Source organism: Salvelinus alpinus, chromosome 1 (genome assembly GCF_045679555.1).
Source record: "Salvelinus alpinus chromosome 1, SLU_Salpinus.1, whole genome shotgun sequence".
Taxonomy (NCBI): Eukaryota; Metazoa; Chordata; class Actinopteri; order Salmoniformes; family Salmonidae; genus Salvelinus; species Salvelinus alpinus.
Window position 1 is genome coordinate 91,972,967 of NC_092086.1, and position 21,841 is coordinate 91,994,807.

The 21,841-nt window shown below is 42.9% G+C and overlaps 3 protein-coding genes across 8 annotated transcripts; 2 read left to right on the forward strand and 1 right to left on the reverse strand.

Moving 5' to 3' along the window:
* Window positions 1-659: 659 nt before the first annotated feature.
* On the forward strand, window positions 660-3,877 carry LOC139534339 (large ribosomal subunit protein mL48-like). 3 transcript variants are annotated; one of them, XM_071333416.1, is made up of 7 exons: window positions 660-967; window positions 1,690-1,721; window positions 2,638-2,726; window positions 2,833-3,002; window positions 3,209-3,311; window positions 3,412-3,501; window positions 3,634-3,877. In XM_071333416.1, the coding sequence occupies exons 3-7, from the start codon at window positions 2,676-2,678 to the stop codon at window positions 3,796-3,798; spliced, it is 579 nt and encodes a 192-aa protein (XP_071189517.1). In that variant the 5' UTR covers window positions 660-967; window positions 1,690-1,721; window positions 2,638-2,675; the 3' UTR covers window positions 3,799-3,877. The 3 variants fall into 3 exon arrangements, with proteins under 3 accessions (XP_071189517.1, XP_071189534.1, XP_071189526.1); XM_071333433.1 differs by having other exon boundaries at window positions 710-967; window positions 2,833-2,921; XM_071333425.1 differs by lacking the exon at window positions 1,690-1,721 and having other exon boundaries at window positions 727-967.
* Window positions 3,878-4,179: 302 nt separating this feature from the next.
* On the forward strand, window positions 4,180-17,264 carry dnajb13 (DnaJ heat shock protein family (Hsp40) member B13). 3 transcript variants are annotated; one of them, XM_071333499.1, is made up of 8 exons: window positions 4,180-4,397; window positions 4,525-4,628; window positions 4,752-4,913; window positions 5,034-5,191; window positions 5,382-5,495; window positions 15,547-15,660; window positions 16,040-16,116; window positions 17,091-17,264. In XM_071333499.1, the coding sequence occupies exons 1-8, from the start codon at window positions 4,330-4,332 to the stop codon at window positions 17,242-17,244; spliced, it is 951 nt and encodes a 316-aa protein (XP_071189600.1). In that variant the 5' UTR covers window positions 4,180-4,329; the 3' UTR covers window positions 17,245-17,264. The 3 variants fall into 3 exon arrangements, 2 of the variants coding, with proteins under 2 accessions (XP_071189600.1, XP_071189610.1); XR_011666941.1 differs by having other exon boundaries at window positions 4,183-4,397; window positions 16,040-16,409; XM_071333509.1 differs by lacking the exon at window positions 15,547-15,660 and having other exon boundaries at window positions 4,183-4,397.
* A 102-nt stretch (window positions 17,265-17,366) lies between these two features.
* On the reverse strand, window positions 17,367-20,820 carry LOC139534398 (dicarboxylate carrier UCP2-like). Of its 2 annotated transcripts, XM_071333532.1 has the most exons (9): window positions 20,610-20,820; window positions 20,301-20,454; window positions 20,166-20,208; window positions 19,479-19,680; window positions 18,670-18,883; window positions 18,371-18,568; window positions 18,180-18,281; window positions 17,891-18,071; window positions 17,367-17,678 (listed from the first exon to the last, which is right to left on the reverse strand). In XM_071333532.1, exons 4-9 carry the CDS (start codon window positions 19,602-19,604, stop codon window positions 17,564-17,566), a joined length of 936 nt encoding a protein of 311 aa, XP_071189633.1. In that variant the 5' UTR covers window positions 19,605-19,680; window positions 20,166-20,208; window positions 20,301-20,454; window positions 20,610-20,820; the 3' UTR covers window positions 17,367-17,563. The 2 variants fall into 2 exon arrangements, with proteins under 2 accessions (XP_071189633.1, XP_071189624.1); XM_071333523.1 differs by lacking the exon at window positions 20,166-20,208 and having other exon boundaries at window positions 20,610-20,815.
* Window positions 20,821-21,841: the final 1,021 nt, after the last annotated feature.

Sequence of the window (21,841 nt, forward strand, 5' to 3'; positions counted from 1 at the left end):
AGAGAGGAAGAGGCGAAGTTTTTGCATGGGAATGTAAATACACATCCGAGAATGTCTCTGTCACAGATGAAAGGGGAGTTGATGCAGTGGCTCTTGAAGTGTTCAAAACAACGGAAACTCGTAAATCTCCGACTTCAGTGCGTTCAAGACAACCGCGAACTCGGGAAAAAATGCGCTCCGACAGGAAAAAATAGTTTTGAATGGTTATCCAACTCGAAATTCCAAGCCGGAAACTCGGCCATCTTTCTAGAGCTCCGACTTTCCGACCTATGATGTCACTGATGTCATGACTGGCCTTGTTTTTTCCAAGTTCCCGTTTGTCTTCAAAGCACCATAACGTCCTGTCCAGTGGTGGAAAGTACTTAATTAAAGATACTTTAAAGTACTACTTAAGTATTTTTGGGGGGGTATCTGTAATTTATTATTTATATTTTTGACAACTTTCTTTACTTCACTACATTCCTATTTCAATTTGAAATAATGTATTACTATTTTAACCAAATACTTTTAGACTTTTACTCAAGTGGTATTTTAATGGGTAACTTTCACTTTTACTTTAGTAATTTTCTATTACGGTATCTTTACTTTTACTCAAGAAAATGAAAATAAAACAGAAGAAGCAAACAAGGATAAAACACATTTGAAAGCGGAACTAAAATATTATCCTTATTCTGACACTACATTTGAGTCAGACGGACCAACCGAAAGCGTTTTTCTCAGAACCGCTACAGCAAAATCTAAAATAATTTTAGAGCAATGAATCCTGTCATTCTCAACGTAATGTGTCTTCTACCAAGAAATGGCATCTTTGACACAGGTTGTAGTTAGCTGGCAAGCAAGAAGGAAGGTCAAACATTTCAGTATATCATATGAAAACACTTGTATGATATATTATTTGTTTGTCTTCTATCCAGTTACAGTTGGCCCTTCATTCACGTACATTGGACCGGGCAGCATTGTTATTAAGGTAAGTTAGTTAAAAGCATAAGCCTATAAGCAGTCAATTGTTGGTTGGTCCAGGATACAATAATCACCAGGTCATGTTTCATTCAATGGGGTGGTAGCACAGAGATAGATACTCTAGTGCCCAAAAGCCTGTTTTAGCATATGGGCAGCGCCATTGAGGGATTTCATCATTTTGCAGTAGTCAACTGGGTGGGACTTCCGATGGGTTAAGGAATGATCACATAATTCCATCCAGGTCACATGAGGGATCAGCCAATTAATTATACCCGTGAGGAAACATTCCATAACTGCAGGTGGCAGTAAATCACCAACTATGGCTTTATACCTGTTCTAACACACTCCAGGTGGCAGTGTGCACCCTTTCAGTTTGTTTGCCAACTCATAGAAGTATTAGAAGAAAATTGACTACCCCCCATAAAATAAATAATATATATATTTTATTTAACCTCTAGGTAAGTCAGTTATGAACAAATTCTTTTTTACAATAGCTGCCTTTTTCAGGGGCAGAATGACAGATTTTTACCTTGTCAGCTAGGGGATTCGATCCGGCAACCTTTCGGTTACTGACTCAATGCTCTAACCACTACCTGCCGCCCCAAAATGGAGATGGCCTCAATGGTGCTGCCCATGCACTCAGACTCCATAATAGGACAGATCCAATGATGCAATGTCTAAGTCTATGGGTGGTAGCTACCTCTTGATGTCTGTTTATTTTATTTTAAGGGCATCAGTATCAGTTAAACATCCGATTCAGGGTAAGTCCTCCCCCAATAACAATAATAAGTTACTATTATGTGTATACATTTAGACTTTATAGGAAAGCCTTAGGAAGGGATTATATTAATGATGGGGAACTGAGGATTTCTGAAGGCTTTCGGCGCTTTCACCAAATTGTGTCCGAAAAAGAGTTCATTACTCTGTGCTTCTTTATCTGTTCACAATGCACATTAGTGACATCTGTTGGTTAGCAATAAATAGCAGCGTGTGAATATCAGAGCAGTTTTTTTTAACACTGTTTTCAATAAAACTGGTGCAGCAATAAGTCATTGGCTTTAGTAGCCTATAATCAGGTGAAATACCAGGTTCACATTTTACATCATGCTTGCCTTTTTTTGTCTTCAAGTTTACTATTTTTCAAACACTGAATCTATGGCATTATTTAGGATGCTTAAGACAAAGTTTATACTGAATTAAAATATTTGAACAACAGTGCAGAAAGTGTGGTTTCACAAAACAATTTAAAATAGTGTGCTTTCAATGGGATTTTACCTCATACCCTCAAGTCCCTGACTGTTCCCTACTCTACCACCTGCTAAACTACTGATCAGGTGAAACTTTTTGTACAAAATCCTAACTATATTTGTAAATTTGGTGTTTGAAAGCAGTTTTTAATCTAGGAAAGCACTGGAACCACGGCGAAATCTGTGGTATCTCGAAAAAGCAATGATCAAATGAAGTTTCGGACATCATCGATGACTGACTTCTGATAAAGTGATACACGCATCAGCACACTTCTTTGAAGTCAGCTGCTTAGCGATTTCAACACATGCCTCGGTGCTCCGGTATCAAACGTAACATCGCTAGATTATATCCTGATAGTGATATTGCCACTTATTTAATTACCTAACTGTATCTAGGCTATCTGTTTGACTGGATAACTGTTTTCTACAGGGAGTCTGGCTTTTTCCAATGAGAGACAATACAGGACCATGCCTACCCATGGGATTGGCAAATATAAGCACCTGTTACCTAAAGAAGCGGTAAGACTGGCCTTAGTAGATCACTTGTATATACTTTGTAATACTGAAGCCACCAGCTTGCACTCTTACCATATCAGCTTTCTAATAAAACGTATGGTACCTTCAGCCAAAGAAAAAGAAAGAGAGACAGCAGATGAAGCAGATCAAAACGGCAACAGATGCAGAGTACGGGACTCTGAACGTGAAAGTGTCTGGGTATGACATGATCCTAGTGGAACACTATTCTCAGTACATCCACAACCTCTGCAATCGGCTAGGTGTCAAAGTGGCTGAGAGGTAGACTTCAAGATACTGTGTTACTGGCCTCACTCAGTGATTTTATGTCCCAAATATCCATGTCTGTTGCAAAGTTCATAATGCTTCAATAGGAGGCACATATTTAGCCCTCTTGCATAGCATGGGATTACATCATCCAATGTCTTTTATTTATTGATTAATTAACAAACCTTAAAGGGATGAACTAACTATTCTCCTTATCTCAGCTATGCATTGCCCACTAAGAGCACAGAAGTCATGGTCATGCCGGAGCAAGGGACCAAGATGTATGTAGACGCCATCCTCAAGACCCATGAGCGAATTGTTCAGGTAATGGAGTGTTTTGAGTGTTAGTAATGTGTTCTCTGAACTTTTGGCAGTTGCATGACATAACTTTTCACTAGAGCATTGATAAGTGTTTTGTTTACAGTTCAGCCAACTAAACGCCACATTATGCCCCATCTTTATGGAGGTTATGTTGAAGAATCAGCCAGAGGGAGTTCAACTCTCTGTAAAGCCAGTGAGCATATTCCGTCTGTGTTGACCTCTGCATGACTTTTCTTTTGCACATGGATCATATCCTATATCTATGTAAACTTATTTTGTTACTAACTGTTCAATATCATAACATTTGCTTTTCTGTTTCCCCTAGCACACAGGCAGATTACCAAGCCCGTTTCAAGGCACGTCCAGAGCTAGAGGGACTGATGGCACAGATTACCTAGTGAGAGCAAAGACTGTTCACCTCACCCTTTTACCTCAACTGTCATCATACTTTTTCTACCGTTTCGTATTTTTTTCCATCACATTTTTTTAATTTTATATAAATACATTTTGGATGAATGTAGGACATATACATTGCTGTTGTAGCTTCAAATAAAATATTTAATCAAAAATCCAACTGGTTGGTTTATTCTTGGTGTAGAAATTGCTTCATCGGATGCTAACAGCAAGAATAAGGTAAATACATGTTTTCAGTACATTGATTTATCAATGGATTAACGGTGGTTTATTGCCTGATTGCGTAGATAAAGCACAACCAGAGGCTGACGTGTTCATGGCGTGGCTGACAGTGCTTCGGTATGTGTTGTGAAAGCGTTAGAGGCGAAGGTGCACGGTGACTACAGGGGTTGTAACCTTTGATTTGGCGCCATCCATCGGCAACTCCCAATAAATACATTTGGAGCGTCGCGCATCTATGGCAACCAAATCCAGAAACCGCAAACAATTGTCCATCCCATGTTTCTATTTTCTTACCGTAAGACCTAGCTAACAGTAACGTTAGCTAGTTAGCGTTCTATATTTGTTTAGCTTTTCATATTACATGTTCATTTTATTTTGATCGACTATGGGGAGGGATTATTATGCAGCATTGGAGATAAATAGAAATGCAACAGATGCAGACATAAAAAAATCGTAAGTTTAGTTACTTTTTTATCTTTGTCTCAAGCTAAAACATTTTTACATACATTACATTAGCTAGCCTACTAGATACGTTTTCATAAAAACAACAATGCCTAGCTATATTTTTTTGCCACTGTAGATACCGACGACTTGCCTTGAAGTACCATCCTCACACAAACAGCAAACCGGGTGCCTATGAAAAATTCAATCAACTTGCCGAGGCCTATGATGTTTTGAGTGACCGTAAGTAAACGTTACAACAATCATCAGTGTAGCCGCTGCCACTATCAGTTCAGTGCTGATTGGGGAAAGCTTCAGAGACGTCGGGTCACATAAAATGATAGGCCCACAATATTTATTTTTCAGCTCGAAAAAAGGCAACCTATGACAAGTTTGGAGAAGAGGGTCTGAAAGGAGGTATCCCACTTCAGTCTGGGGAGACTGGAGCTTGGACATCAGGATACATCTACCATGGAAACCCAGACAAGATATTCAGGCAGTTTTTTGGAGGTGACAACCCATTCGCAGGTAGGAAAAAGAACATTCAGTATTTTCTTTATATAAGTTTTACTTGTTTGATTTATCTAAATGATCTCCATAGTAATGGCAACTCTTCCTGTTCTTGCACGATAATGCTTCCCTCTTCAGACTTCCACATGAAAGATGGGAATGAAGTGGCCATTGGGTTTGGAGGCCTGCGAGGAAGAGGAGTGAAAACACAAGACTCCCCCATTGAAAGGGACCTTCACTTGGCCTTGGAAGACCTCTTCTATGGATGTACCAAAAAGATCAAAATATCCCGTAGGGTAAGATGGGATCATAATGCCTGATGAGTGTTGAGATGTCTTTCAATCAACATACCTATAGGCCTATATTGAGTAGTTAAAAAAAGAAAAGCTCTAACTTTAAACATTGTTATTCTGTTCAGATGCCGTACTGCTTACTTCAGGTAACCAGTATCAGATTCAGTGTAAATTTGCTCAACCTCTGAACCAGGTCATGAATGAAGATGGACACACATCCAGTATCAAGGACAAAATATTGACTATCATTGTAAAACCGGGATGGAATGAAGACACTAGGATAACATTCCCAAAGGAGGGTGATCAGGTAAGAGAATCATCACCCACTCAGTGCTTAAATTACATCTTATTGTGCTTTTCAGCTATGCGTTTTACAGAAGTTAGTTCCCTCAGGGGCTCCAACCTGCCACATTAATGTTTGTACACATAAATATCTAGTCGTGCGGGGGAGTGTCTGTGTTTCTCTTCTGGAGATATAACTTAGCCACCAGTGTTGGGGAGTAGTGATAGCTTGGTGGTAGTTGAACACAATTCAAATCTAGGTAGTGTTTAGTAGGCAATCATTTCCTTTCTTTTTTGGCATCAGACCTGCCTAATTCTCACTTGAAACATTATTTGTCTTTAATAGGCATTCTGTTAACATATGACCCCAAACTGATCTGTTCTTGCATCAAAGTTGTCTTTGAAATGTCCGATATACATATAATTTCATGAAGTAGTTTGGATGTAGTGAACTTTAGTTAAGTAAACTATGTTTTTTTACACTAAAGGGTAACTTTAGTGTAGCTTAACTTTTTCCAGTGTGAAGTAATTGCTAGCTTGGTAAACTACACTGAACAAAAATATAAACGCAACATGTAAATTGTTGGTCACATCTTTCATGAGCTGAAATAAAGATCCCAGAAATTGTCCATACGCACAAATAGCTTATTTCTCTAAAATGTTGTGCACAAATGTGTTTACATCCCTGTTAGTGAGCATTTCTCCTTTGCCAAGAAAATACATCCACCTGACAGGTGTGGCATATTAAGAGACTGATTAAACAGCATGAGTATTACACAAGTGCACCTTCTGCTGGGTTCAATAAAAGGCCATTCTAAAATGTGCTGTTTTGTCACAAAACACAATGCCACAGATGTCTCAAGTTTTGAGGGAGCGTGCAATTGGCATGCTGACTGCAGGAATGTACACCAGATCTGTTGCCAGAGAATTGAATGTTCATTTCTCTACCATAAGCCGCCTCCAACGTGGTTTTAGAGGATTTGGCAGTACATCCAACCAGCCTCACAACCGCAGACCATGTGTAATCACGCCAGCCCAGGAACTCCGCATCCGGCTTCTTCACCTGCGGGATCGTCTGAGACCAGCCACCCAGACAGCTGATGAAACTGAGGAGTATTTCGGTCTGTAATAACGCCCTGGCTCCCAAGTGGGATGATAATGTCATCTAGATTTACTAGGCAGATCTCCCATTGCATTCCGGCCAGGACGCGGTCTATTAGACGTTGAAACGTCACTGGTGCATCGCAGACCCCAAAAGGCATCACATTCCATTCAGAGGCACTTCCTGCTGCAGAAAGCGTCCGCATACGGGCCCTGGGTGTAAGCTCTACCTGCCAGTAGCCTGACGCTAAGTCCAAAGTGCTAAACTATTTGGCCATTGACAGGGTATCTAGAGTGTCTTGGATACGAGGAAGTGGATATGCATCCTTAACAGTACGCTCATTTAGAGCCCTGTAGTCCACACATAGACGATATGTCTGGTCCTTTTTGCATACCATGACAACGTTCGTCTGCACTTAGCGCAGTAGAGCTCTCCATATACACCGATTGTAAGTGAGCAGGAACCGGTGGGGAGACGAGACTAGTTTTTGGTGACATGGAAGAAATATCAGTTGCCTGATCAACATCTGCTGCCTGGAGGAATCCGGCGATAGCACCCTTCTTTACTTTCACTGACTCTGTTCCTGGGTTGTAGAGCCAGATGGGGATTTGATTATTGGCCTGTGCATCAACCACAACCTGTGCCACCAGTAGACGATGCTTCTCAATTAATCCTTTAGTTGGGCTCAGCACCACGTCATCCTCTGACAGGTTCACGGAAGTGTGCGTTCCCCAGCACAATGTTCTCACACCATGATTCAAGACGGCTGTGCATGCTATTCTTATGACAGGCACCTTCAGGCTGTTCTTCGGGTTGAAGTAGGGCACCTGATCACCAAACAGTACAATCCTCTGGCTGCCAAACTCAAGGCGTGCCTGTGACTGCTCCAGGAATGGATGACCGAGGATGGCTTCGGTGTTCTCCGTGTTAACACTTACTGTGCTGGTACCAACCTGAATGGACAGGTGAACTTCTCCAAAGTCTTTGACATTTACAGGACCAATGCCCTGCAGAGACTGCACAGTCGATAGCTGGAGTGGAGGTTTAATGTCTAGGTGAATGGTGTCATAACTGTCCTAAAGAGCACATACGTCCATGTTGTAGAATAGTAGGTGGATACACATTTCGGGACCTGTGCCCTTGACACTGAGAACGGCAGGTGTGTTTTGGCTTTCGGTGGAATTGGGGGATTCAGGGACTTAGCTGGCTTCCTTGGCGATGGACAGCTCCGTTTCATGTGTCCAATGCCTTGGCAGTTGTGGCATCTGATTACGTTCCAATTTGTATTTTTGCACTCACCAGTCTTCGGTTTGTGTGGCTTGAAGCTGGACTTCGGAGGTTTCTGACTCCGCTCTACAGGTGGTGTGGTCCAACTCTCACCTTCATCTTCGCTGTGGTCGATGCATTCCCGTAAGGTAGCTGCTCTGGCTCTCCACTCTGTAGTTTGCACACCAGACTGCATTAGTTGAGTAACACTGTTAGCTGCTCGCTTGGTGGTTTCGTACCTGTGGGCGACCTCGTAGGCTTGTGCCAATGTGCGTGGACGCTTCTTCAGTAGCTTATGCATGCACAATGCTGGAACTCCACTGTCACCCAATAACATTAGTGAAGACATCCACACTGATGGAGTCCTGTTCTCCCTCAGAGCGATCTGCATATACAATAGACACTTTCTCATAAATGTAATCTCTCAACACATGCAGTGATTCACCTGGTTTGCACACTCTCTGCTTCAACTCAATGCCAATGGCAGGTGCATGCTCCCATGCTGGCCCATATGCCGAGTCCACCTCCCCCACTATGCATGAGTAGTCTCAACGAGAAGACCTAGGGTTCTTGTGGGCCACAGCCCCTGCAACGGCTACTAAACAGAATCTCAGCTGGACTGATATTGTCCTTTCTGACCAGTGATTAGCTCTAGCACAGCTCTCAAAGCGATGTAAGAACTCTTTCCATGAGCTCAAACCATCAAACTGACCTGGTCGTAGTGTGGGGAACCTCTCCTTCTGAGTAGCATATTCGTCCTCACTGTCAGATGAGATATCATAATGTACAGTGGGGCAAAAAAGTATTTAGTCAGCAACCAATTGTGCAAGTTCTCCCACTTAAAAAGATGAGAGAGGCCTGTAATTTTCATCATAGGTACACTTCAACTATGACAGACAAAATGAGGGGAAAAAATCCAGAAAATCACATTGTAGGATTTTTAATGAATTTATTTGCAAATTATGGTGGAAAATAAGTATTTGGTCAATAACAAAAGTTTATCTCAATACTTTGTTATATACCCTTTGTTGGCAATGACAGAGGTCAAACGTTTTCTGTAAGTCTTCACAAGGTTTTCACACACTGTTGCTGGTACTTTGGCCCATTCCTCCATGCAGATCTCCTTTAGAGCAGTGATTTTGGGGCTTTTGCTGGGCAACACGGACTTTCAACTCCCTCCAAAGATTTTCTATGGGGTTGAGATCTGGAGACTGGCTACGCCACTCCAGGACCTTGAAATGCTTCTTACGAAGCCACTCCTTCGTTGCCCGGGCGGTGTGTTTGGGATCATTGTCATGCTGAAAGACCCAGCCACGTTTCATCTTCAATGCCCTTGCTGATGGTAGGCTTTGTTACTTTGGTCCCAGCTCTCTGCAGGTCATTCACTAGGTCCCCCCGTGTGGTTCTGGGATTTTTGCTCACCGTTCTTGTGATCATTTTGACCCCACGGGGTGAGATCTTGCGTGGAGCCCCAGATCGAGGGAGATTATCAGTGGTCTTGTATGTCTTCCATTTCCTAATAATTGCTCCCACAGTTGATTTCTTCAAACCAAGCTGCTTACCTATTTCAGATTCAGTCTTCCCAGCCTGGTGCAGGTCTACAATTTTGTTTCTGGTGTCCTTTGACAGCTCTTTGGTCTTGGCCATAGTGGAGTTTGGAGTGTGACTGTTTGAGGTTGTGGACAGGTGTCTTTTATACTGATAACAAGTTCAAACAGGTGCCGTTAATACAGGTAACGAGTGGAGGACAGAGGAGCCTCTTAAAGAAGAAGTTACAGGTCTGTGAGAGCCAGAAATCTTGCTTGTTTGTAGGTGACCAAATACTTATTTTCCACCATAATTTGCAAATAAATTCATAAAAAATCCTACAATGTGATTTTCAGGATTTTTTTTCCTAATTTTGTCTGTCATAGTTGAAGTGTACCTATGATGAAAATAGGCCTCTCTCATCTTTTTAAGTGGGAGAACTTGCACAATTGGTGGCTGACTAAATACTTTTTTGCCCCACTGTATATGCTGGGGCTGCCTGCCATGTGAACTGGATTTTGCTCGCCTGGGGCGAGACTGTTCATTTTCATAACAGTATATGTAATTTCCTTCAGTGTGCAGAGCATCACATGGATACATCCATAGCTGTCTTGCGACTGTGAGTGGTGGTTTTCCACAGGAGGCATGGCTGGAGTGGAGGGCAGAGCTGCTGGCATCCTGTGTGGGTAATGGGAGTCAGCAGCATCTACAGCTGTACTCGCTGCATAGAGTCTGGTTGGCAGAGTTGAAAGGGTTAGTGCATGGAGTATACAGCATTTCAGTAGTTGGTTGAAACACATTTCCAGAGATAGCATTTTCAGGTGAGCATCTAGCATGCCAGCTGGCATAGTTTTGGTTGTGACTTAGCTATGATTCGATTCCACTGTCCCCCACATTTCCATTTTTCACGAGACCTGAATGGATTCGATTCTCTCCTTGGCTGTTGAGGAGACGTCTATGACTCACGGCACGAGTCAACCATATTAGCTGCAGCTGGCTGCATATTAGCTACATCTGAACTTGGAATAAATGAATTGCAGTTACTGTTAGCATTTGCAACATCAAATAAATGTATCCAGTTGGCAAATAAGATTTGTGATAGTATGTCTTCATTCACTGTAGTTAGCGACATGAATGGGTTTGAGTAGCACGTCGAATCCTCAGGCATATTCTTTCTCGTAATAACAGATTTCCTGTGTGTAGCCGCCATTTCACAACTTAAGGTAGAACGTCAGCCACTACTCCGACAATGATGAATAACTTCGTTAGTCATTACTTCGTGAAAATCCTTTTTTCCCCCGTTAATTTCTCTTTGATATTCTGGTAGAACGTGAATAACTCACTGATGCAGGCAGGATAAATCGCGGACGAGCCCCCAGTGTTACCTTTCCTTCCTCGCATCCAGACCGTAGTCGGGACGGCTCATGGGAGCCTTCACTTGCTAGCTCCAGGGCCAGAGCAATTTATGGATGCTCTGGGGTAATTCCCACATTTGGGGATCTTATCCTCTGCTAATGACGAGTTAGTCTGGAATTCCACTTAAGTAGTTGACATTTATTAAACTTGTACATCATGTGAGGTAGTCTGAATGACAAAATAAAAGTGGGCTAATGGCGCAAAAAGGGCGTGGCTCACAGTTCGGCTACATTACCACCACCACAACAATTGCATCAAAAGCGAAAGTTTATCTACTATGTTACCCATAATGCACTTTAGTGTTTTAAAGCTATACCACTACTTTACCAACACACGGCAGCAGTCGAGGGATGTTCAAATAATTCCCACTGTCTCTCTACTACTTGCCACGGTAGGTCTGGGCTGAGGTAGTTCGTTTCACCTCTCTGCCTATGTCGTGTGCGGAGTTTCCCGTTGGACAGAGTGGTGAATGGATGCGCTGCTAACAAGGCAAATCTACTGCAGAGATAGCCTGCAGAGTTCTGTCTTACTATCCAGGTCTGTGCCCAAACAATTTGAGTTTCTACTTTTAAAAATCCACCTTTCCAGAAACAAGTCTCTCACCATTGCCGCTTGCTATAGACCACCTTCTGCCCCCAGCTGTGCCCTGGACACCATATGCCCCCCATCTATCTTCAGAGCTCGTGCTGTTAGGTGACCTAAACTGGGACATGCTTAACACCCCGGCCATCCTACAATCTAAGCTTGATGCCCTCAATCTCACACAAATTATTAATGAACCTACCAGGTACAACCCCAAATCTGTAAAAACACAGGCACCCTCATAGATATCACCCTAACCAACCTGCCCTCCAAATACACCTTTGCTGTCTTCAACCAGGATCTCAGCGATCACTGCCTCATTGCTTGCATCCGTAATGGGTCTGCGGTCAAACAACCACCCCTCATCACTGTCAAACGCTCCCTAAAACACTTCAGCGAGCAGGCCTTTCTAATCGACCTGGCACGGGTATCCTGGAAGGATATTGACCTCATACCGTCAGTAGAAGATGCCTGGTGATTCTTTAAAAGTGCTTTTCTCACCATCTTAAATAAGCATGCCCCATTCAAAAAAATGTTGAGCCAGGAACAGATATAGCCCGTGGTTCACTCCAGACCTGATTGCTCTTGACCATCACAAAAACATCCTGTGGCGTACGGCATTAGCATCAAATAGCCCCTGCGATATGCAACTTTTCAGGGAAGTTAGGAACCAATATACAAAGGCAGTTAGGAAAGCAAAGGCTAGCTTTTTCAAACAGAAATTTGCATTCTGCAGCACAAACTCCAAAAAGGTCTGGGACACTATAAAGTCCATGGAGAATAAGACCACCTCCTGCCAGCTGCCCACTGCATTGAGGCTGGGAAACACTGTCACCACCGATAAATCCACAATAATTGAGAATTTCAATAAGCATTTTTCTACGGCTGGCCATGCTTTCCACCTGGCCACCCCTACCCTGGTTAACAGCCCTGCACCCCCCACAGCAACTTGCCCAAGCCTCCCCCATTTCTCCTTCACCCAAATCCAGATAGCTGATGTTCTGAACGAACTGCAAAATCTGGATCACGACAAATCAGCAGGGCTAGACCATCTGGACCCTCTCTTTCTAAAAGTATCAGCCGAAATTGTTGCAACCCCTATTACTAGCCTGTTCAACCTCTCTTTCGTATCGTCTGAGATCCCCAAAGATTGGAAAGCTGCCGCGGTCATCCCCCTTTTCAAAGGGGGAGACACTCTAGACCCAAACTGCTACAGACCTATATCTATCCTACCCTGCCTTTCTAAGGTCTTCGAAAGCCAAGTTAACAAACAGATCACCGACCATTTCGAATCCCATCGTACCTTCTCCGCTATGCAATCCCAAGCTGGTCATGGGTGCACCTCAGCCACGCTCAAGGTCCTAAACGATATCATAACTGGCATCAATAAGAGACAATACTGTGCAGCTGTATTCATTGACCTGGCCAAGGCTTTCGACTCTGTCAATCACCACATTCTTATCGGCAGACTCAACAGCCTTGGTTTCTCAAATGACTGCCTCACCTGGTTCACCAACTACTTCTCAGAGTTCAGTGTGTCAAATCGGAGGGCCTGTTGTCCGGACCTCTAGCAGTCTCTATGGGGGTGCCACAGGGTTCAATTCTCAGGCCAACTCTTTTCTCTATATACATCAATGATGTCGCTTTTGCTGCTGGTGATTCTCTGATCCACCTCTATGCAGACGACACCATTCTGTATACTTCTGGCCCTTCTTTGGACACTGTGTTAACTAACCTCCAGACGAGCTTCAATGCCATACAACTCTCCTTCCGTGGCCTTCAACTGCTCTGAAATGCAAGTAAAACTAAATGCATGCTCTTCAACCGATTGCTGCCCGCCCCTGCCCGCCCGTCCAGCATCACTACTCTGGACGGTTCTGACTTAGAATATGTGGACAACTACAAATACCTAGGTGTCTGGTTAGACTGTAAACTCTCATTCCAGACTCACATTAAGCATCTCCAATCCAAAATTAAATCTAGAATCGGCTTCCAATTTCGCAACAAAGCATCCTTCACTCATGCTGCCAAACATACCCTCGTAAAACTGACTATCCTGCCGATCCTTGACTTCGGCGACGTTATTTACAAAATAGCATCCAACACTCTACTCAGCAAATTGGATGCAGTCTATCACAGTACCATCCGTTTTGTCACCAAAGCCCCATATACTGCCCACCCCTGCGACCTGTATGGTCTCGTTGGCTGACCCTCGCTATATATATGTCGCCAAACCCACTGGCTCCAGGTCATCTATAAGTCTTTACTAGGTAAAGCCCCACCATATCTCAGCTCACTGGTCACCATAGCAGCATCCACTCATAGCTTGCGCTCCAGCAGGTATATTTCACTGGTCACCCCCAAAGCCAATTCCCCTTTTGGCCACCTTTCCTTCCAGTTCTCTGCGGCCTGTGACTGGAAAGAATTGCAAAAATCACTGAAGCTGGAGACCCATATCTCCCTCACTAACTTTAAGCACCAGCTGTCAGAGCAGCTCACAGATCACTGCACCTGTAAATAGCCCATCCAACTACCTTATCCCCATACTGTTATTTATCTTTTTTTGCACCTTTGCACCCCATGATCTCTACTTGCACATTCATCTTCTGCACATCTATCACGCCAGTGTTTAATTGCTAAATTGTAATTATTTTGCCATTATGGCCTATTTATTGCCTCACCTCATGTGCAGCACACACTGTATATAGACGTTTTCTCTATTGTGTTATTGACTGTATGTTTGTTTATTCCATGTGTAACTCTGTGTTGTTGTTTGTATCGCACTGCTTTGCTTTATCTTGGCCAGGTCGCAGTTGTAAATGAGAACTTGTTTTCAACTAGCCTACCTGGTTAATTAAAGATGAAATAAAAAAAATCCGGGAGAGTAGGCAAACATAACGAGCATACATGAATCATTCACGATTCCACTCGTTCGCAGAGGTAGGCGTGATTAGAACTCAGATCAAGAAACCTTCTGAGTGTTGATCGACGTTGGGAACGCAATAAGTGATGAAAATTAGCAAAAGAAAAAGGTGAGTAAACTCTATTTCACAAATAAAAAGGTGCGTAAACGGCGTTTACCCTCCACCACACCCCTGGTTGGGTCTGACAAAACCCATTCATAAACATCAATATCCTCATTCATAAACATCAATATCCTGCCAGTCAGAATTTCATCTACGTTTGACCAGGCATTTTAGCTATCGATGTGATGTTTGGTGGCGCCTAATCAGTGAGTTCTATACCTGCCTGGCTGAGTGGGAGTATGGGTGGAATGAGCGAGCTCGCCTGGCAACCAGAGCGCGAAATACGTGAGGAAGTAAAACTCGATAGTCTGCCTGGAAATGAATTCCAAGACCAATACATTTCTCAAATATTTTTCATATTAACATTTTTTATCATTTTCTGTTCTCTCATTTTAATTCAAGTACTTTTGAAGTACACTTGAGAAACTGTCTGATTTTCAAGGGATTTCAGTAGTTGAATTTCAGAGTGCCAAATTCAAGTATTTTGTGGGAACCCTGTTATGGTAAGGGGTGGCATAAGCTACAGACAACGAACACAATTGCATTTTATCGATGGCAATTTGAATGCACAGAGGTACTGTGATGGGATCCTGAGCCCCACTGTCGTGCCATTCATTCGCCGCCATCACCTCATGTTTCAGCATGATATTGCAGGACCCCATGTCGCAAGGATCTGTACACAATTCCTGGAAGCTGAAAATGTCCCAGTTCTTCCAGACTTGTCACCCACTGAGCATGTTTGGGATGCTCTGGATGGATGTGTATGACAGCGTGTTCCAGTTCCTGCCAATATCCAGCAACTTCGCACAGCCATTGAAGAGGAGTGGGACAACATTCCACAGGCCACAATCAACAGCCTGATCAACTCTATGCGAAGGAGTTGAGGCAAGTGGTGGTCACACCAGATACTGACTGGTCTTCTGATCCACGCCCCCTTTTTTTTTTTTAAAGGTGTCTGACGGACAGATGCATATGTGTTCCCGGTCATGTGAAATTCATAGAATAGGACCTAATTTATTTATTTCAATCGACTGATTTCCTTATATGAACTGTAACTCAGTAAAATATTTGAAGTTGTTGCATGTTGTTTATATTTTTGTTCAGTGTACATTTTCAGAGTACCCTCCCCAACACATTTAGCTGGTTGTTTCCCCCAGGGACCCAACAGTATTCCTGCAGATATTGTGTTCATTGTGCAGCAGAAGAGTCATCCCCAGTTTGCAAGGCAACACAATGACCTGGTCTTTACAGCCCAGATCTCTCTGGAGAAGGTGAGAATGTCCAAGTCTGACCCTGGAGGGAAAGTACAGAGAACATGTTTCACTCAATAGTCTGCTTTGTTTAACTCCAAGTCCCTACAAAGAGTCACCTGATGCTTTGTCCAGGTCAAAATGGGTTACTAAAGAATAATTTATTGCAGATCTACTGTGGAACTATTGTGTTCTGACTTGGATACTAAGTCTTAATAATTATGTTATCTCAGCAATAGTAGCAAGGGCATTCTGATGCCAGTTGTGGTTTAATATTACAATTTTGTAGGCAAAATGTCTCCCATGTTAAGTAGAATAACTATTTCTTCCCAGATACTTTAGCCATTAAATCTGCATTGAGGTCCTTCACCCCACAATTAGTATATTCCTCCTCCAACAGGCTTTGACTGGATTCGCTGTTGAAGTGAAGACACTAGATGACAGGATACTCAATATCCCCATCAATGACATTGTGCAGTGAGTAGTGCTTTTACTGTATGGGGGGGGCTTATTGACTTCGTTTGATTATAAGACGATTTCACTACATTAGTGGCAAATAGAATAGGCATCCACATTCAGGTCAATGATGGTATAATGTATGGACTGGCAGTCAGTGTACCCATGCCTAGGTCGAAGACAAACAATTCCACACAGAAGCGTTTGATAAACAAATCCAAGAGACCAGCGCCGTTGCTGGATTCGACCGGATTAGCATTGAAAATGTGACCAGCAATAAAGTGGCTGTAGATGATAAAAACTAAGTAAAGCAGGTATGCCATTTTGTTCGCTGAAATTCACTACGATTTAGTTTCACTTTGTGCTGCTACCATTCACACCGTCATTTCGAATGCGGAAACTGGTCCCTTGATTAGTCGCAAAAAGTTATGGGATGTTTTAACCTGTATATTTTGAACCTAGACCCATGTTAGGAAGTAAAATCAGGAATTGTACCCTTCGATCTGTGCTGTATCGCATTAGTGGAAACCAAGACTGCCGGTTTTGACTGGTGACTCATTTGTAGCTGGTTTGAAGTTAAGGGTTTACTAAAAATAGAATTGACGAACATCCCACTATAACCAGGCCTGCCCTGAGAAGTCTTGTTTCTACTAATGCAATGATTAGTTGACCCAACAGACGTTACAAAAAAAAAAAATTCCATAAGTTATTTGAATGAAGTCTACATTATCATGGCAATCCAGCATTAGTTGATAGAACATTACAATACCAGGCAGCCATTGTGTACCAGTCAAATTGCCAGTGTTCCAAGCCCGTTCCATTTGTGATTAGTGAATGCTACTACAGACTCGCAACTACCCTGCTTGTTTTAAGATTACTAAACCATCATGCTGTTTTATAAACTAATTACAGGATTTGACCAAGGTGCAAGTGTACATCCCTTGTATGTCAAAGTTTCAAATGACTTATGCTAAAATTCTCACTTCCCCACCCAGTCCAAAATACTGCAAAGTGGTGTCTGGAGAAGGCATGCCTCTGTCCCAGGATCCCTCCCAGAGAGGGGATCTCATCATCCAGTTCGACATTCTCTTCCCTCAAAAGCTCTCGGCTGAGAAGAAACACCTGATCAACCAAGCCCTAGCTTTCTGAATAAACAGCCATTAAATAAATCCTGATTGGAAATCTCCTTCCTTGGACCCCTATTTGAGAATGGTGTTCTTTACCAGTAGGTATAGGTGAGATTCTTGTGAAGTTATTTGCATAAGAGAAGCCACTTCAAAATATCATTTATTGTCAGAAGTTAGTACTTAAAAAGACAGAACAGCTTTTGAGTCTCAGAAACACACTTTGAGTGAAAGGTGAGTGAAAAGTGGTTTAAAAAAGGAAACTACATGGGCCACTTTTTGTTGTTGAATAAAAGCAACCACATCAGCACAGGGTCACCCTCTACTGCAGTCAATAGCCAGGTCTACAGAGGAGTGGTGTAGTTTTGGCGGGCAGCCATAATGGCACGTTTCAGCTGCTCATATGTAACAAACATCACCACGTTCCACGAGCCCAGTCGGAGGAAAGACGGCATGAACCTGTAGGGAGAGAATTGAGACAACTCAGATCCAGGAAAAAATTCAAAGAAGCCAGAGAAGGAAAAAAACAACCAGGTTGTTAGACATTCATGAATGTTACAGAGCAAGCAGCAACAGTGAATAAACCGCTAAAGCACTGATTGAGAAGGTGTTGCAACCCAATCCAGGAGACTACTCCCTAGCAACTAAAACACTTAAAACACATGGCTTACCCTTTGTAGAAGGCAAGGGGTCCCTCTTTGGTCACCATGGCAATAGCACAGTTGAGGGCGCCGCTGTACTGGCCAAGAGCAGAGTTCATATATCTCGTCTTCACCACATCCACAGGAGAGGCAATCACAGTGGTGCAGAATCCTGCACCGAATGCAGATGTGAAGTGGCAGGGGAGGTCATCTGTTGGGTGAATAGAATGGGTTAAGGAGAGGCATCACAATACCAGAGGGAAGCATGACAGTTAAAAGTCAGTCATTCTGCACAATATGTGGCAAGGCAATGGCTCACCAGTCAGGGATGTGTTTCTAATAAGTAGGTCTTTGATTAGGTCATATGTAACCAGTTCAGTGCAGTTCACGATAGCATTGCGGGCAATGTTTGGGCCAGTACCTGCAAGGTGGGGATGGAAATGTTAGCAATACTGCTGGCAAACATTTGACAAAGGCACAAATGATCCTTGTGATCAAGCAAACAACCACCTCTCCACAGGCCACGGATGCCCTCTTCCTTGGCGATGGTCTTGTAGGCCTCCATGGTGCCATGGTAACGCCGGTTTAGCCCAGAGGAACTAGTCTGTGCCTGAAAGCGCACCTTTACCACATCTGTGGGTTGGGCTAATGCGACTGCCATGGCTCCAGTGGTACAGCCCGCCAGCAGACGACTGCCAATTCCTACATCTGAAGAGAGAAATGGGCAGTCAGAACAGTTGGAGTAACATTCAATAGAGAATAAGTATCGATTTAAAAAGGTTGGTATACAGTATGTGACATGTACTCACGGTCAGAGCCTTTGGTGTAGAATGACTTGACAGAGTCGTAGAGGCCGATGCGGACAGAGGCAAAGCTCATCTGCCTCTGGAGCCCTGCCACCAGCCCGCTGTAGAGGCTCCTGGCACCCTCTGTACGCACCATGGTGGTGATGGTACCAAACACGCCCCGATACCGCACTGCTGTGCCATGACTAGCTGCCGCACCTTTCCCCTCTCCCTGGATCTGTGCGGAACGAAAGGGGCATGGAGAGACTTAACACAGACACTGGGGAGGGAGCACTGGCGGATGTGGGAGGAGAATCCAGCCACAAGTGTCCACAACGCTAGGTCCAGGGCCTGCCAATTCCTAGGACTTAACCATCACCTCCTGGGCCACTTAGTTGGGGGAAGGAAGTCAGGAGGGACAAAATTGAAAGAAATAGAAGGTGCAAATCAGTTTTAATGTTGGCAAAAAAAAATAAGGTGAATACAATTAACCAAAAATGAAAGGGATCATCTTGGGTCAGTAATGGATTTGGGTACAATTTTGTGGACCAACCAAGTTCCCAAATGTGGACCCATTACAGTAATAATGAGTTAGAGAATGACTGATGCAGCAGTAATCTCTCAAGCATCCCTTAAAGTATGTTGGCTCACCACATTTGACCTGTCAAATGAGTTCATTCACGTGATTTCATAAGAGAAACGATGACCAGTCGTAACCATCCTGGGTCCCCAACAGCTAAAGGGGGCAATGCTTGGATTCTCCATTTAATGATGCTACAATAGAGGACCCCACCAGTTCATTTCAACAAAGAACACATGCTCCTTAGACTTACCTGTAGCCGGACTTTGGCTGTGTCCAATGGAAAGGTGAATAGGTCAGCAATGCAGGCTGCTGTTCCAGCACCAATAAACTTCACAGCAGCGGTTGGGGGCACATCCGCAGGTCTGAATCCAACCATTTTATCAAGATGAATGGAATGTTAAGATTTAAGAAGACTGATGAGGTGAAGACGAGACAGGTAACTCTACCCAATTCTGAAAAGGGAGCAACAACACAATTTTACAATGGCAATATTCATAATTGTCACTGACATGTTGCCAAATCAGAGTTGTATGTTGACTCAAGTGACTAGACTATGGGAGCCTACAGTTGACCTAAGAACATACTGGCCTTAAGGGGCCAAAGCACGTGAACGAGGGGCAGCAAACTTGTTTCAACAGACCTCACTTTGTGGTTTACTCAATTTGCGGAACAGACCTCAATTTGTGGTCTACTCAATTTGGGGAACTGCCATGTCAGTAGTGCTTGACAGGAAATAACTAGTCAAAGGGAGAGTTGTACCCTGTTTATGCGATACTGAAGCAGACAATGAGCAACCCATTTCACCAACACTGCGTGCAGGGATAAAATGTAGCGACCGGAAAACTAAACCATGAATGCCACAATTTCAAAATAACAGGCAAGCCTATTAAAATGTTTGAATTATAATACAATTAAAGTTGAAGACCTTTCAACTTACTGTTTATCTTAAGAAAAAGTGGCCATTACATCTGGAGATCGGGCTAAAGAAAGTTACATTACAACCGGTTCTTTTTAAACAATGTTGCACTTGAAGTTAGCATTATCCAGTTCCTGTATAGTATGAATACTTTACCGTCACTTAAGGGACCCAGGACTGTGAAGGCAGAGATCAGGATTCTCTAAAGGCGTCTTTCTGGTCGAAATTACTTTCAACTATGATTTGATTGCCTTTTTCTTCCATAGAAAAACGTTCAAAAACGCTGTATCCAAAAAACATACTACAAATTCTGAAAAACAAGACGGCAGCAGGTTAGTCAACATCTGATGCTAACACCAACCAGTATACAAGAAAATAACACTATCAAAGCATAACCAGTGACATCAATTTAACTTCACATTCTCCATCAGTAAACTTTTGACAGGCCTATGAAAATAAGTTTACCTTAAATAAAAGAGTCAAACTTGGATCAGGAAAAACGGTGAAATCCTTTTGTGTTGATGCCTCGTGATAACACGTGAATTCCTAGTCGATACAGCGGTAAAAGAACAACAGCAGTTTCTTTTATAACACCTTAAAACCTGTTACGTCATGAGAAGGCAGCTGTGTTTGTTCTCAGCACATGCTGGATGGCGGATACGAGCCAAACTGGCCCTGCCCTGTTCTCGCGTACACCTTATAGCTGCTTGTGATTGGCCCATTCAATTGCCACACCTCTACCACTCCACACAACTTCCAACCAAACATGTAATGTGTTTTATTATATAAACTGGGTGGTTTATTATAAATTGGGTGGTTCGAGCCCTGAATGCTGATTGGCTGAAAGCCGTGGTATATCAGACCATATACCATGGGTATGACAAAACATTTATTTTTTCTGCTCTAATTATGTTGGTAACCAGTTTATAATAGCAATAAGGCACCTCTGGGGTTTGTGATATATGGCCAGTATACCACGGCTAAGGGCTGTGTCATAGCACTCTGCGTTGCGTTTGTGCATAAGAACAGCCCTTAGCCGTGGAATATTTGCCATATACACCCCCTCTGTATCATGCTCTGACATGAACTGTCAACTGTTGGACCTTATATAGACAGGTGTGTGCCTTTACAAATTATGTCCAATCAATTTAATTTACCACAGGTGGACTCTCCAATCATGTTGTAGAATCAATGGAAACAGGATACGGCTGAGTTCAGTTTCGAGTCTCGTAGGTCTGAATACTTATGTAAATGTAATAATTCAGTTTTTTACATTTACTTTTGCTAAAAATTCGGAAAACCTATTTCTGCTTTGTCATTACGGGGTATTATGTGTAGATAGATGAGGAAATAAAAACAATTTAAGAATAAGGCTGTAACGTAACAAAATGTGCAAATAGTCAAGCATTTTCAAGTCTTGCCATAGATTCTTAAGCAGATTTAAGTCAAAACTGTAACATGGCCATTTAGGAACCTCCCCTGTCTTCTTGGTAAGCAACTCCAGTGTAGATTTGGCCTCGTGTTTTAGGTTATTGTCCTGCTGAAAGGTGCATTCATCTCTCAGTGTTTGGCGGAAAGCAGACTGAACCAGGTTTTCCTCTAGAATTTTGCCTGTGCTTGGCTCCATTCAGTAGATTTCTTTATCCTGAAAACTCCCCAGTCCTTAAGAATTACAAGCATACCCATAACATGATGCA

Coding starts and splice junctions, on each gene's coding strand:
- LOC139534339 (XM_071333416.1), top strand. CDS start 2,676: ATGCCTACCCATGGGATTGGCAAATATAAGCACCTGTTACCTAAAGAA. Junction 2,727..2,832: donor ACCTGTTACCTAAAGAAGCG/GTAAGACTGGCC, acceptor TGGTACCTTCAG/CCAAAGAAAAAGAAAGAGAG. Junction 3,502..3,633: donor TTCAACTCTCTGTAAAGCCA/GTGAGCATATTC, acceptor TGTTTCCCCTAG/CACACAGGCAGATTACCAAG.
- dnajb13 (XM_071333499.1), top strand. CDS start 4,330: ATGGGGAGGGATTATTATGCAGCATTGGAGATAAATAGAAATGCAACA. Junction 5,192..5,381: donor AGATCAAAATATCCCGTAGG/GTAAGATGGGAT, acceptor CCTCTGAACCAG/GTCATGAATGAAGATGGACA. Junction 5,496..15,546: donor TCCCAAAGGAGGGTGATCAG/GTAAGAGAATCA, acceptor TGTTTCCCCCAG/GGACCCAACAGTATTCCTGC.
- LOC139534398 (XM_071333532.1), bottom strand. CDS start 19,604: ATGGTTGGATTCAGACCTGCGGATGTGCCCCCAACCGCTGCTGTGAAG. Junction 18,884..19,478: donor CAGCCAAAGTCCGGCTACAG/GTAAGTCTAAGG, acceptor CGTTCCGCACAG/ATCCAGGGAGAGGGGAAAGG. Junction 17,679..17,890: donor CCCCTTGCCTTCTACAAAGG/GTAAGCCATGTG, acceptor CTCTCCCTACAG/GTTCATGCCGTCTTTCCTCC.